The sequence below is a fragment of the Dermacentor albipictus genome, chromosome 1 (assembly GCF_038994185.2).
Source record: "Dermacentor albipictus isolate Rhodes 1998 colony chromosome 1, USDA_Dalb.pri_finalv2, whole genome shotgun sequence".
Classification (NCBI taxonomy): domain Eukaryota; kingdom Metazoa; phylum Arthropoda; class Arachnida; order Ixodida; family Ixodidae; genus Dermacentor; species Dermacentor albipictus.
The window spans coordinates 340,245,265-340,258,864 of record NC_091821.1 but is presented as its reverse complement, the minus strand read 5'-3'; the positions used below and the strand labels follow the sequence as shown (position 1 = coordinate 340,258,864).

The following is a 13,600-nucleotide window of genomic DNA, read 5'->3' as shown; positions in this document are numbered from 1 at the left end:
GTTCAGTTTTTTGGACATGTTTGCAACATGCTGTTACGATCGACCTAAGTTTTCCAAGAAGCCGTCGGCTACCATGCCTGGCGACGGAGGGATGCCCCACCAGCAACACGCAGATGTCACGGCTGATGTTCACGCCTCATCGTTCACTTGGCTTCAAGACAGCAACGTCGCCCTCCTGACCGTCGCGAAGTGGCCAATTATCGATGAAAGGGTCCTTGTCGAAAACTGCCGGGGGAAAGCATCGACGCCCGGTGGTTGCCTCCTAGTGGGACATGTTGGAGACAGGTGCACCGCGTACACGAGCAGCTCGTTGAAGACACGAGCACCACAAACATCACGGTGACGACCAGTGAAGGGCGACAGAGGTGGTGAACGATTCGGCGTTTGCGATTGGCCAGTGGATTCCCTCAACGGAGGAAAGGGGGGTTATTTAAGGCCGTCCTGGCCCCCGCGTTTGATCAGAACCGATCAGACTTGGATGAGAGTCACAACCATGTAGTACCAATGAAGTGAATACCTTCTTTTCTAATTTTTTTCCCTCATTACGATGCCCGGCTTCGTCGTCGTTTCCCGATTCTTGCGGCGAAGACCCACCTCACCCGATCGAGATCGTATCAATGCCCAAGTACTGTAACAATTGGAGGCAACCAGGATAACGCTCGATTTACACATATCCTGTCAATATCAGGAAGATGTCACGGCACGGCTTTCGATAAAAATGTCTTGTATGACTAAGACGAATTCCCCATGCGTTTGAAACTCTACCTCAAATGGGAAGAGTCACACGTTGGCATCGTTATTAGAGAGATCTAACCGTAGTTTGGTTCGGCAACATTAATTATACACATTACATCTAGCGCGTTATATACATTGAGTCGCTTTGGCTCCATTAAAATATAGTCTCTATTATTTTTACGATCACGCTATAATGGCGCCGAAAACTAAGTAAAATGTTCGGAAACGTTCTTTATGTTGTAGATACATTGGGGTAATTTAAAGTAATTTATGAGCTGTCCTAACTGAATTTGCACCCCTCCCACAATTTAAACAGCTTTCTACCGGAAAAATAAATGTCATTGCTTCATTAAGAAGAGGAGGTGGTCCGCTGAAACTGTTGGTGGGAGCTATTGCCTGCTTGTGCTCCTTCACGCGAGGTTAGCTGAAAACATCGAAGCTTCAAATGAATAGCTCAGATTTCTTTTGTGCTAGCTAGTCATTTTTATGCAACTTGACTGCACTTGCTGAAGCTCAAATGTTGATTACTACTCAACATTTAGAACACACGATTAGCTCTGCAAGGCTTCGTACGACGTGCAGACCGGCTCGCAGCGCACGAATGACAGAACCGTCAGCGATTGCGCTGCATTCCTGACTGTAGCTGGCCAACAAGTCCAGTCGGACCTGGGTACAACCAGTAGACCTACGGAGAAAAATCTGCCGAAGGCTACACCGAACCACTTTCAACGTCAATTATTTCTGCCGAGAAACGCAGGCGCCACCTCACCGCAGCCTGAGGCGGTGCCCTCTGTTTCACGCCGCTCCGCTGCACATCGCATCCAATTACCGCTACAAACACAACGGCGCAACTTCCATCCACTCGCCCTGGGCGCTCGCAATCGAGAGAAATAGAGACAAAAAAAAAATAGAGGAGCAAAGAAAACGGGGATGACGGAGCAGCGCGCACACACATACACCGCCAGGTCCGCACCAATCACAGCGCGGCGTCCTCCTAACCACGTATAAGGCACACACAACACAGTTCTGAGGCGGCGTCGAGCGTTCTCGTCACGGGCTAGGCACGGGTCACCATCGCCAGTGTGTGTCACTGTTTCCCTATACTATCTCTCTAAACGGGCTCAGCGAACGACGCTTGATACACGTCGAACGGTGGCTGGCGGTGTCGTCACGATGGGCAATGCGCTCGCTCCTTCTTTGTTCCTTGGCTTGGTTCCTTTTTGCTAGAGGCGCTTCGCGGCGTCGCTTATCCGGGCCGACGTCGATCACCTGATGTCGAGGCAGCTGTAGTCTGCGAGAAGGAGAAACGTGCAAAGGGTGACCAGGAGTTATGAGTTTTGCAGAAACGAGTTGCTCAAGAGCGTCAGAAGTATAGCCGTCATGAAACAAAGTACACTTGAACTGCTGCGGAGGGGTCATGTCCTTCTTCTGCTAAGCTTTATTTAGGCTGAATATTGATCTTTCGTCGGGGCGACAGCTCCCGTCGGCAGTGGGATGTTAACCGAAGTGCGTGACGGACTACCTCAGGGGAGTTAAACGCATCTGGAGTTTTTCCCTACAACTTTTATTTGTGATCAGGAGAGAGAAAAACGAAGGTTAGCCCAACAGGTTAGCGAGAAAAAGTTCCGTTTGCTACCTTGCACGGAAGAAAAGGGACTAAAGCAGAGAGGAACGGATAAATACCTTATCAATCAATCAACCAATCAATCAATCAATCAATCAATCAATCAATCAATCAATCAATCAATCAATCATACCTAAAATCATGAAGCACTCTTCCTAACCGAATACAGTTCACTGTTTACTCAGCCTCTTTAGTTATTTATTTATGTATTTATTTTTTCGTTCTTTCTTAAGTATTGTCGTAGCATTTCATTTTGTAACTCGGAACAAGTCGCAAGTCTATCTGTTGACTTCATATGACTGCCTTGGAAGACTGCACAGATTCTAAAACATTTTCCAACTATTACGACTAATTTATTGTGATGTATATCAGGCACCCAGGTGCACCCCACAATCAGTGCTTCCTCTACGGGGCAATGATTAGCACACATTACCTTGAGTAAAAAAAAAAAAAAAGGTATGTTTCACGGCTTCGGCGTGGAACAGGAGACATTAATAGTTCCAGTTACACACGGCACTAATTTTTTTTCCTCACAGTTTCACGCATTGGGCTACTATGAATTGCGGCCAGTGGATCGCTTGTTACTGCTGCCAAGCACCCACAATGATGCCTTCAATTTTCCGGCCTTGAAATATCCGATTATAACATTACGGCTTCCAGCATGGTCCACCTTCTTTTCCTGGCCGAAATTACTGAGTTGCTAGCAGGTGAAAAGGAGAATCCCATATCTTAAGGTAAGCCTCGACGTTAGAGTGAGGGCATGGAGAAAAAACCGATGAGAATTCGGGCATAAATCAGGTACCGCTATTTGTCAAAGTATGCGATAGCATGTTGTATTTCAAGACTCCCGGTGCACCACACGACCACTTCTCCCTTGCCTTTGCGTGGCACTGATTAATTCGCATTACACTACGGCTAAAAAAGCGTAAGATTGAGAGATATAGGTACGGTGACGTCACATCCAGTGCACATGCTGGAATCCATTTAAAGTTTCGCGATCCGATTAATTAAATGCCAAGAAACTGCAAGCAGCATGGGCGATAGTCGGCCCCATCGTAGTATGACGGTGACCCAGTCTACTACACTACACAAACTCCGGGATTGGTCCGCTTCTTCCGCTGCGCACTAGACGACTCGACATCGGCGCCCACCTGCGTCATGGGCGACCTTCCACACTCTGTTTTATGAAAGTAACTTTGCATGCCTCGTTCCTCTTACAAACTTGCGCTGTCGCACATAATTTGACGCGCTCGCGTGCGTTCAACATTACTCGGGCTGTTTCGCCCTACGGATGCCTACAATGTGGGCGAAGTGCACTTATAGTGCTACCGCATTAGAAAGCTCAAAGTGAAGAGAGTATGGACAGGTTAACCAGATTATCGTCTAGTTGGCTAACCTACACAGAGTTAAGGAGAAAGGGGACAGGAAGCGTAACGAAAACGAGAGGTTAGCCTCTATCACGGCTGCGTCAATGTTAAGGGTAAAATTCAGTCATTGGGCGCCTCGGTACGCACACAAATGTTCACTAACACAGTTGACATTACGGCAGTCTGAAAGCCTTTATGGAGTTTGTTTTTAATCTTCTGTTCTTACGAAGTTACGAAGCCATTAACATTTGGCCTTCGTGGGCATATAGCGCCTATCTAGCTTAGACAGGTCCTCTGGGACCTGACAGCTAAATCCTAGTTAATTCTGTGATATTTACCGGAAGTGCCTCTTGATCGAGCAACTGTAGCAGAATGACACGAGCAATTTCCTGCCGGCATCCCACGAGACCAAAACGAAAACTTTCTTCTTAAGAGGCTTGCATGAGTGAGTCTCCCGCAAGGCAAAAGAAGCGACGAAAACAATGCCTGCACTACCAACACGACCTACACTTCATACAGAATATTTTTAAATGAGATTATATTGACCTGCTCACATGCGTTTAGAAATAATGATACATGAAGTTTCCGTTTAACCGTCTTTATTACGAAAGTTGCGCGAGGTGCAGATTCTGCTCTCCGATCTACAATCAAGTCGACAAGTATATGCACGAATATAATACTCTCGAGTTTTCGGTATTTTATGCAAACGTAAAACACACACGCTCACTCATTCACGCGCGAAAAAAGTAATACTGTACAGAACGGCATGATGTGGGAAATCTGGCCAGGCATACATATATGAGGAGCGAGTCTCTGCGAAATTTTGTGCATGTTGCTCTCTTGTCCTCAATTTTGTCACGCATACCCTGTCCTAATGATGGCGCGTCGCGATAATCCTTTTTACGACCTAATCGTGTCTCCGCTTAGTGCGGTACTTTCGTTTCTTCGTGGCGGGCTTGAGTGGCAAAGTAGGCGAGCTTGATTTATGCGTTAGCTTCCGTGCGACGATCTAATCCTTCAGTCGATGGGTGGTTTGTTGTTCTCCGACTGCGAACGATAAGAAACGGGATGTGCCGCACTTTTAACTAATCGGCTTACACAGGGCTCGCAGCTAAATTTAGCCCATGTTTAAAGATATGCGAATGCCACTTAGCTGAACAGAACCAAGGTAATGTTGTTTGCCGTCCCTTGGAGATACTCAGATTTTTTTTTTTCATTCTACCTAAATACGTAATTAGTCCTTAGTAGCTAATCAACTTTTTAAATATTATGATTAGATGAAGAGTGTCAATGAGAAATTTGTGAAGCAACATGAAAACTCCCGATGCATAAAGGTGTTGTTCCGAGTGTGAAAGGAGGCCGCAAATGCACGCAAAGTGCCTTGGCTCTTTCCAGCTACGCGGCATTCGCATATTTTTAAACTCTGGCCAAAATTAGCTGGGACACCCTGTATGGCCATCTGTAACAGCCTTAGAAATTTCTTTCTAGAACCGGTTTTTTCCAGCTACGTGGCACTCGCACATTTTTAAGCTATGGCTAAAGTTAGCTGGGACATCCTGTATAGCCATCTGCCCCAACCCAACAACCTCGGTTCTGCCCAGCTACGTGACATTTGCATATTTTCAAACTCTGGCTAACGTTAGCTGGGACACCCTGTATGGCCATCTGTGCCACCCCTACAAATACGCCGGTGACCGGCTCTGTTCTTTACGAATTTCACAGGGCAACAGTTTGTTGCCTCGTTGCACCAAATATAGACGAGCACTTAAGCGCGTAAATATCTTAGTTAAGCGTAGGTTTCTTTGCCTTTGTCTCCAGAGATGGGCACGTGTGGTGCTCGGTTCCCGGCCGAATAACGTCGGTCGATCACGGAGTCAACCTGACTGTAGAGCGAACCGATCCCAGAGATGGCGTCAAATCAAACCGCGGCCTGTTACAAATACAGTGTAATCCGCCGTCGCGTGAGTCACGTGAGTCACGTAATGGAGTCACAGCGTGCGTCACTGAGTTTAGCGCCACTCTGTTCCCCAATGTGCGGCCCGCTTGTATTTGTTTCGTTCATAAGGTGGCTTAAATAAAATGGCGCTCAACAGCAGCGCAATCCCATAGCCACTAAATTACCTCCGGTGGGGTATGTAAAAAAAAATAAACCCGAGCGACAGTGCACTTCACAGCTTTAAAGCAGTGTAGTTCGAGAAAAAGATGTATATATATAATATGTCTCACAAAAGGAACCCTCCGGGGAGCGGTGTATCATAATAACCCCACGACGTGTCGCGACAAGCGGCCTGCTGCTCCTCTGACCCCAATCGGCTCAAATGTTACGACCTCGCGTTCATCCCCGGCGAGCTCTTTCCAGCGGCGCCCGCTAAATAGGCGACCGTCGACGTCACTGCAGCAGCGCGGCTCTCCGAGGGCAGAGAACGAGCCTCGTCCTTTCGCAAATTTTTCGGTCGCGGTGCCATCTCCCTCCGACGTTCTCACAATTGGCCCACATTCTCTTCAGTTTCGTCTTCCTCCTTTCCTCCGCTCACCATTTGCAGCAGCGGCGGCCACGCTTGCATAAACCGCGCCGAATACGTCATCATAGACTCTCCCTCGCCATCTTTCGTTTCCTCAAAAAAAAATATTAAAGAAAGAAAAGGAGAAAGAAGAAAAACTTGCTCTCTTCTTCTAAATCCCGTTTAACAACAAGCCCCGTCGCCTTCCGGGACGGCGTGATTTATCGCCTGCAAAACTTTGAGCCGCAGACGACGACGCGACGCGTTTGTCCGCTTGTGCGCGCGGCGGTGGAAGCGCGGTGTCGGTGCACGCTCACGCCAAGCGAGCACGCAGTCGCGTTGTTCCCCTCCCAGTCTTCCTTTATCTTCCTTCTTCCCTCCCCGCCCTTCCCCCCTTTTTTTTACTTCCCGCTCCTCTCCCTTTCTGCCTTGCGTTTACCGCGTTTTGTTCTACGCTTCCTCCTGCCTCGCTGCCTTCTGTTCGGGAGCCCGTCTTCCTCGAGGGCCATCCTTCCCTTCCCTCGTGGGGAGAGCGGAAGCTGCCCTTTTATCGCCCCCGCTCCGCTCCTGCTCGCAGCGAAAGTTTAGGCCAGCGGCAGATCAGGCGCGCAAGCGAAAACGTCGCCTTCGCAGTCGTCGGTTAGCTTGTTCTCTTGCTCGGCAGGAGCCAGTTCTTCCAGCCGTAACGGCGAGATGGCGCTAGCTTCGCCGCCGCCGCCGTCATGCTGCGGTTGATGGGTGACGGGCCCTTCGGAAGGGGCTTAACTTTTTTTTTTCCTCCTTTTACCACCCCTTCGCTCCATTGCTATCTGTCTGTCTCCTTTTTTCCCTCCAAGCGGTTGTTCATTTCATTCGTTTTTTCACCCTTTAGCGGAGGAAAATGCGAAAGGGTTCCGGCCAGAATACGAGGAGGCATGGACGCTCGGGGGATATCTCTCGTCGACCGACTTTCTGCGAGCGAACGGAGAAAAACGCGCGCTGTTAGGGAGGGGAGAACTTGCGAACAAAAATAGGGGTGGGCGAGGTATCGTATCCACTCGATTATACGTCGCCTCCGCCTTTTTCTGTTAAGGTTACGGCCATGTTGACCAAAGAAAGAGGGGGCAGATTCATTCATTCATTCATTCATTCATTCATTCATTCATTCATTCATTCATTCATTCATTCATTCATTCATTCATCTGTTATAGGTTCAACCTCCTGTGCTGGCTCAGTGGCTGTGTCGTTATACTCCTGAGCGCGAGGTCGCGGGCTCGATTCCTGGCTGCAGCTGTCGCACTTCGATGAGGCCGGAATTCAAAAAAACAAAACAAAGAAAACGAGTGCGTACTATAGAGGAGGAGGAGGAGGACGAGGAGGAGAAACATTTATTAAACAAGAAAGGACAAGCAGGTGTCGTTCTGCTTGTGCGGGAGGCGCCCTTAGTCCAGGGCTCCTGTGGCTCTTGCTGCCTCCCGGGCCCGCCACACCATACTATAGATTTAGGTGCACGTTATAGAACGTCAGGCGGTCGACTATAATCAGGAGCCCTCCCCTACAGCATCTCTCATAGCCCCAGTGGTGCTCTCTGGACGTTGAACTCGATCCACGAATCAATCGATCATCAATGTTGTATGTGCTAGTGACGATGTGTGATAACGCCGGCGCCTTTCTTGACAAGCGAAATGTATGGCAGTCGTAAACGTGCTACTTCCAACATCTTCTAACCCACCTCTTATACAGAAGAAAGGAGGTTGAAAGGAAGTTGCCGTCTGTTATGGAATATCTGAAAGTAAAAACTTAGAGCACTAAAAACACAAAGGAAGTAGAAGCATAAACACACACCACACGCGCGTATGGTTTTTCTTCTTCTACGTTCTTTGCGTTTTTAGTGCTTAATGTTTTTATTATAATGCACAACCAACTAGCCCACCTATCCATCCTTTCGGAATACTTGGAAGATTGCGCAAATGGGTATACACACTGCGATGGTACCCATAACGCACTAACGGTTTAAGAAATAAAGGAAATTCGTACGCTGGACATATCGCCTGCTACGGAGCCTGGTGCAGCTCACTGTGACAGTAGTCGTAGCGGCCCCGATGCTGTGTTGCAGCGGCGCGGCTGTAGCCGGTTTCAGCCTGTAATCATACTCCGTATACAATGCGCACAATCACGGACGTACTTCGTGAAGACACGCACGGACGTGTGAATGCAGCGTCACCACAAAGCCACAAGCTCGTTGCGGGCAACGTTCGCAGGAATGCTGCATTCTTGATAATTAGAACCGACGCCGCTTTGAACTTTGCTGATCGCAAATCTGCCGTCATCGTCGCTCGCGCACCGAACCCTGCATCAAGAAAGAATACCAAGAATGCGGCAATTGCGCTCCCACTTCAACGGTCTTCAGTCCACGACGTCAGGTGTATTAAGCGTTACTGTGCTCTATCAGGACGACTCCCGTGTGCGTGCATGCAGGAAAAGTGTCTGTGCGGTGTACGTGTACGGCGGCGCTTCTTAGGCCAACATCCGCTTAGCATGGAGTCTTATCTCCTTGATTATATTTCTCTCTCTCTCTCTCTACCTTATTCAGCTCTCCCACAGCGGGCGGTAGCAAACTGGGCTTTTTTGGGCCATATAGCATCTAATCCCTTTTCTTGCTTCCTCCCTTCTTGCGTTGCTTATTGCGAGGAAAAAGTAGGGCAAGCAGGTAAAAACGAGAAAATGCGGTAGGTGTAGCCGACGGGAACTGAGATGGAGGGGTCGCGAGGAAAGTTGGCGTTATTCATGGTCGGCTTGCGCTGTTTCCGAGAACAGCCCCATAACCATTCTTCCACGCTTCCCTGCCTCATTCGCCCCCAACTGTGCCAACCACGCGTAGTTTGCTGCTTGCTGTGTGGTGGATCGAGATGTAGTAAATCTGGTTGCTCATAAATATTTCGACACCCGAGAGCTTAAATACCTCGCCTAACCTGGGGTTGCTTGATGGCTTGTAGAGGCAAGTTCACGTGAGAGAGAAGCCGACGCGAAGGAAGTTGAAGGTCATGGCACATTAGTTGCGTGCACTTTCTGTAAGGGTGCTAATTACCGAAAATTTTCGTACGAGCATGAATGTTCAGAAAGTGAGGCCTTCGCATATACAGTCAAATATCAAATCAGTTAATAGACTTTAAATCTATAAAAAGAAACACGCATAGAGAATGCGGCAAAAGTAAAACTAGGGACGTATTTTTGTAAGGATTCCTTTTTTCGTTTCCATTCCGTTGTGCCCTTCGTCACTGGCTCGCACGAAACCACGCCCTTGCAATTACCAGGATCGGTCACACGGCGTGACGGATGATGAGAAAAGAATAGCATCGAAGGAAAAGAATTATTTTGAAAGCCGATGTCCTACAGTCAAACGCAGTGTTCCTGTATAGCGATGCGGAAGTCGCTTCAAACGTGACAGCCTTTAAACGCGTCACGAATTTCACTGGCTGGCTTCTTGTAACAGACACCTGAAGCACCCCGTGGGTCACCTTTCCACAAACCGAGCATTGCATTATTTGTATCGCAACAGAAATCACATTGAGCACTACTGAAGCTCATAAATACTTCTGTAGAGTTTCAACAAGGATTTTTTGTGGAGGCGTATATGTGTCGACTTATTTCGAAGACAAACTCGATAACAGCGTAGGCTGCATTGCCTATATTCGGCCATAATGATATATTCCAAGTATCCAGACTTCAGATTCTCGTGCCGATCGATTTAAAATTTAAGTGTTTGATTGGTACCTGACATTTCCGATAATCGCGCTCGTCTAATTGTCAAGTATACCCCGCCGCGGTGGATCAGTGGCTAGTGTGTTCAGCGCCCGGCCGCGGCAGGCGAGTTTCGGGAGAGGCGAAATGCGAAAATGCTCGTGTACTAGAATTTAGGTGCGCGTTAGAGAACGTGACCACCATAAAATCATGGTGGTCACGATGAGAAAGCCGGATTTCTTTCAGCATAACTACCCCAAAAGCTCGCAGAAGAAAACGAGCTCTGATAACCTATTGTAAAAATAAGAACATATCTACTTGAACTAATCGTAGTTACGACATAGCAGGTAGGCAGGGTGTGTCCGCAAAGTAATAATGCTTTGTTTGTTTCCGACGGGGAGAACTGCTGCGTGGCGGCGCCAGTGTCGCAGGCAAAAAATTTATTGCTAAGCGAACTATCTTTTTTTTTCACCTCGGCCGGAGTTCGGTATGGAGCTCACCAGCGAGCAAAGGAATCTCAAGCGACTGGGCAAACTCCATGTCCAAGAAATTTGGACACTACCACTTCAGCAGTCTGTCGAACTTCCCCACAATACGACAGCGTAACTCGACGGGTAATGCTTTCAAAAAATTATGTTTCGAGACAGACAAACAGACAGACAAGAAACTTCAATTGGTCCTAAGGGACTACGTTGTCGTAGTCGCGGGCCCCACCTGCGCCGGGGGCGGAAGACCGTGATCTTCAGCCCTCTCGCAGGCCCTTTGGACAGCCCGAAGCTGGACTTGAAGGTCATCGCTCTTGATGGCTTCATCGCAGTCTTCTTGCCTGTTGAAAGGCGAGTGGCGCAACGCAGAACATTGCCACAGCATGTGATTCAAGGTGGACCGTTCCTCGGCGCAGTCTGGGCAGCGGGGAACTACACCTGGAGTGTAGTGGCTCAGCCTTGAGCGAGACGGAAAGGAGCCTGCAGCATTCTCAGCACCGAGGCCTTGGGTCTGCCTAGCTTCGGGTGAGGAGCCGGAAATTGCCTGCGTCGCAGCTGGTAGAGAGCAGTGATCTCGCGGAAAGTAAGCAGCGGGTCTGTGGTTCGGTCGATTCCCTGCGAAGCCGGGCCCCTAGGACCGGCGTGGTTGACGAGACCTCGCGCCTGGTCGTGGGCCAGCTCATTGGGGTTGATCGAGCCGGGGTAGACGTTCCGGCTCTAGTGAGCCGGGAACCAAGTGATAACCTGACGGACCGTGCCTGGCTTGCGGATCCTCAGCCCTGCCGCAGGCTCCACGGAGACCGAGCCGGCGAGAAAGGCCATCGCTGCCGACCCGGCGAGAAAGGCCATCGCTGCCGACCCGGAGTCCGTAAAGATCTGCCTGCGCCCGGGTTCGCACAGAGCCAGCGCCACTGCGACTTGCTCTGCGACGGACGCCGTCGAGCGTTGGATAGACGCCGCATTCAGGATCTTGCCCTGGGGGTCAACCACCACGGACACGTATGAGTTTGATCCGGGATACCGCGCCACGTCGACAAAGGACGCGAGCTCTGCTGGGTTCTGCAGGGCAGTCTTGATGAGTGCTCGGGCTCTGGCTGCGCTCCGAGCCTCGTTGTGTTGTGGATGAACGTTCCTCGGGAAGGGGGAGACTGGAAAGGAGTCCCTTTCACCCTGGCAGAGCGGGACGGCGCACGACTCCTCGGCCATGGCTGCCAGACCGGCCACCTCGAGTATTCGGCGGCCGGCCTTGGCGGTAGAGAGGCGAACGATCTGTGCCGTTTTCTGTGCTTCGACGATTTCACTCAGGGTGTTGTGAATCCCGAGTTGCATCAGCTTCTTCCTGCTGGTCGTCACGAGGATGCTGAGTACGCGTTTAATGCTCTTCCTCATGAGTGCGTCGATCTTGTTCTCCTCCGACCGCGACCAGTTTAGCGCAGAAGCCACGCAGTTGATATGGCTCATGAGGAAGGCGTGGTAGATCCTTATGAGGTTGGCTTCGATAGTTTGCAATAAGTATCGCGATGCCGAGCCCGTTCTCCGCGAACGAGAAGACAGCTCGGTACCCATGAAGGGAAATCGTTTCCATTCCCCTTTCCTGTAGCAAAATGACGTGGGGCCTCTCTTGCGGCTCCCGGGCCTTGATGAACTGCACCACTTGAGGCCTGCGCCTCCAGAAGCTGGCGCAGTTCCACTGCCATACGGTGAGCTTACTATCCGGTCTGGCCATGGTTGGGCATGTTGGACCGGAGGTGGGCTGGGATGCCATCTTGCTCGTCAGCCCACGACTGCTCGTTGTCTTGTAGCATTTCACTGGATACCGCCTCCGGCCTGGCGTCGTCGCCGTAGTGTAGGTCACATCGCTTGGCAAGCTCGTTCTCAAGTAGTTTCACTCTAAGTAGAATAGTCTGGTTACTCTGTATCAGCTCCGCAAAGGATTTTTGCATGCGGTCCCAGGACGTCTGCATGGCAGCCTCCGTCGTGCTCACGTCCTCAACCATACCCTGGGAGGAAGTGGCTCTGCGCTTCACCGCCCTTGCTGTGGCCCCTTCTTCCGTAGACGTTTGCCTTGCCGCGGCCGCTTGGACGGCGCTGGCGTTCCGGAAGGCCTCAAAGTCGGCCTTCATTCTCCGGATTTCCTTCTTGAGACTGGCGTTTTGGTTCATCAACTGCGCCATCCTGGGATCGTGCGCCCGCTCGCTCTCCTGTGCGGCGGCGTGCGTGTTGTGTCCGGCCCGTCTGCTTCGTCTGTTTCACTTTGTCGGCCCAGGTGGGACCTGAGTGAGTGAATGAGTGAATAAACTTTATTGTAGGTCCGGCGAGGACGCGAACTCGTCGCGCACCCGGCTAGTCCCACGTCGGGACCGGCAGGTCTAGCCCACCGGCCCGGTCGCGGGCACGCCGGACAGCCAGGATTTGCTTTCATAGAGCGGGGCTACGCAGAAGCGAGTCCCACTCCTCCTTGATGAACTTGGGGTATGTCGACCCGCACTCCCAGAGCATGTGGGGTAGAGTGGAGGTCTGGCCGCAGGACGGGCAGGCGTCGTCGCGATACACGTCGGGGTAAGCCTCGTGGAGAGCGGACAGACACGGATATGTGCTGGTCTGTAGGAGCCTAAGCGAAACGGCTTGCGCCCTATTCAACTTGGGGTGAAGGGGTGGAAAGACCCTTCCTGCTGCGGAATTTCAGCAAGTTTCAAATAGCAACGTCGAAAGCATATTTATTCCTCCAGATAGCACGCCCATTTATGGCACTTAGTGCTGACTTCGTCTTTATTTGTAGCGTTGTTTTAATCATGACCGCAACACTGCTATAACGCAGCTCCAATTGCCGACTAAGTGTTCAATGCGTACGTTATTAGAAAGAAGTACCATCTCGACGTTGCTAACGAAAAGTTATTCAATCTAGATCGATCATTTGAAATACAAATTTTAAAAGTGTTTCCCTTTGAGTTACGCTCGGGTGTTGCGGTGAAGTTCAACAGATTGCCGAAGGGACAATGTCCGAAATTCCTACTATGTGGGTGCTACATTTTACCCGGAAGTACTCGATCACTTCAGAAATAGGGCTTTCCGTGCAAGCAATCGAGATCACCACTATACCCGGGTGCTCCATCCCGACAAAGCGATATCGCTGAAAGTGAAGGCGCTTTTGGTCAAGAACAACGCCGC

At 50.2% G+C, this 13,600-nt stretch overlaps 1 protein-coding gene across 2 annotated transcripts in view; it reads right to left on the bottom strand.

Annotated features, from left to right (window-relative positions):
* Positions 1-617: 617 nt before the first annotated feature.
* The window catches only part of LOC135905088 (neural cell adhesion molecule 1-like), a 288,619-nt gene continuing 275,636 nt past the window's right edge, over positions 618-13,600 (bottom strand). For both annotated transcript variants that reach the window (XM_065436102.1, XM_065436177.1), the window contains exon 12: positions 618-2,026. In XM_065436102.1, coding sequence (XP_065292174.1) covers positions 2,001-2,026 — 26 coding nt within the window. In that variant the 3' untranslated portion in view covers positions 618-2,000. The remainder of the gene's footprint in view (positions 2,027-13,600) is intronic.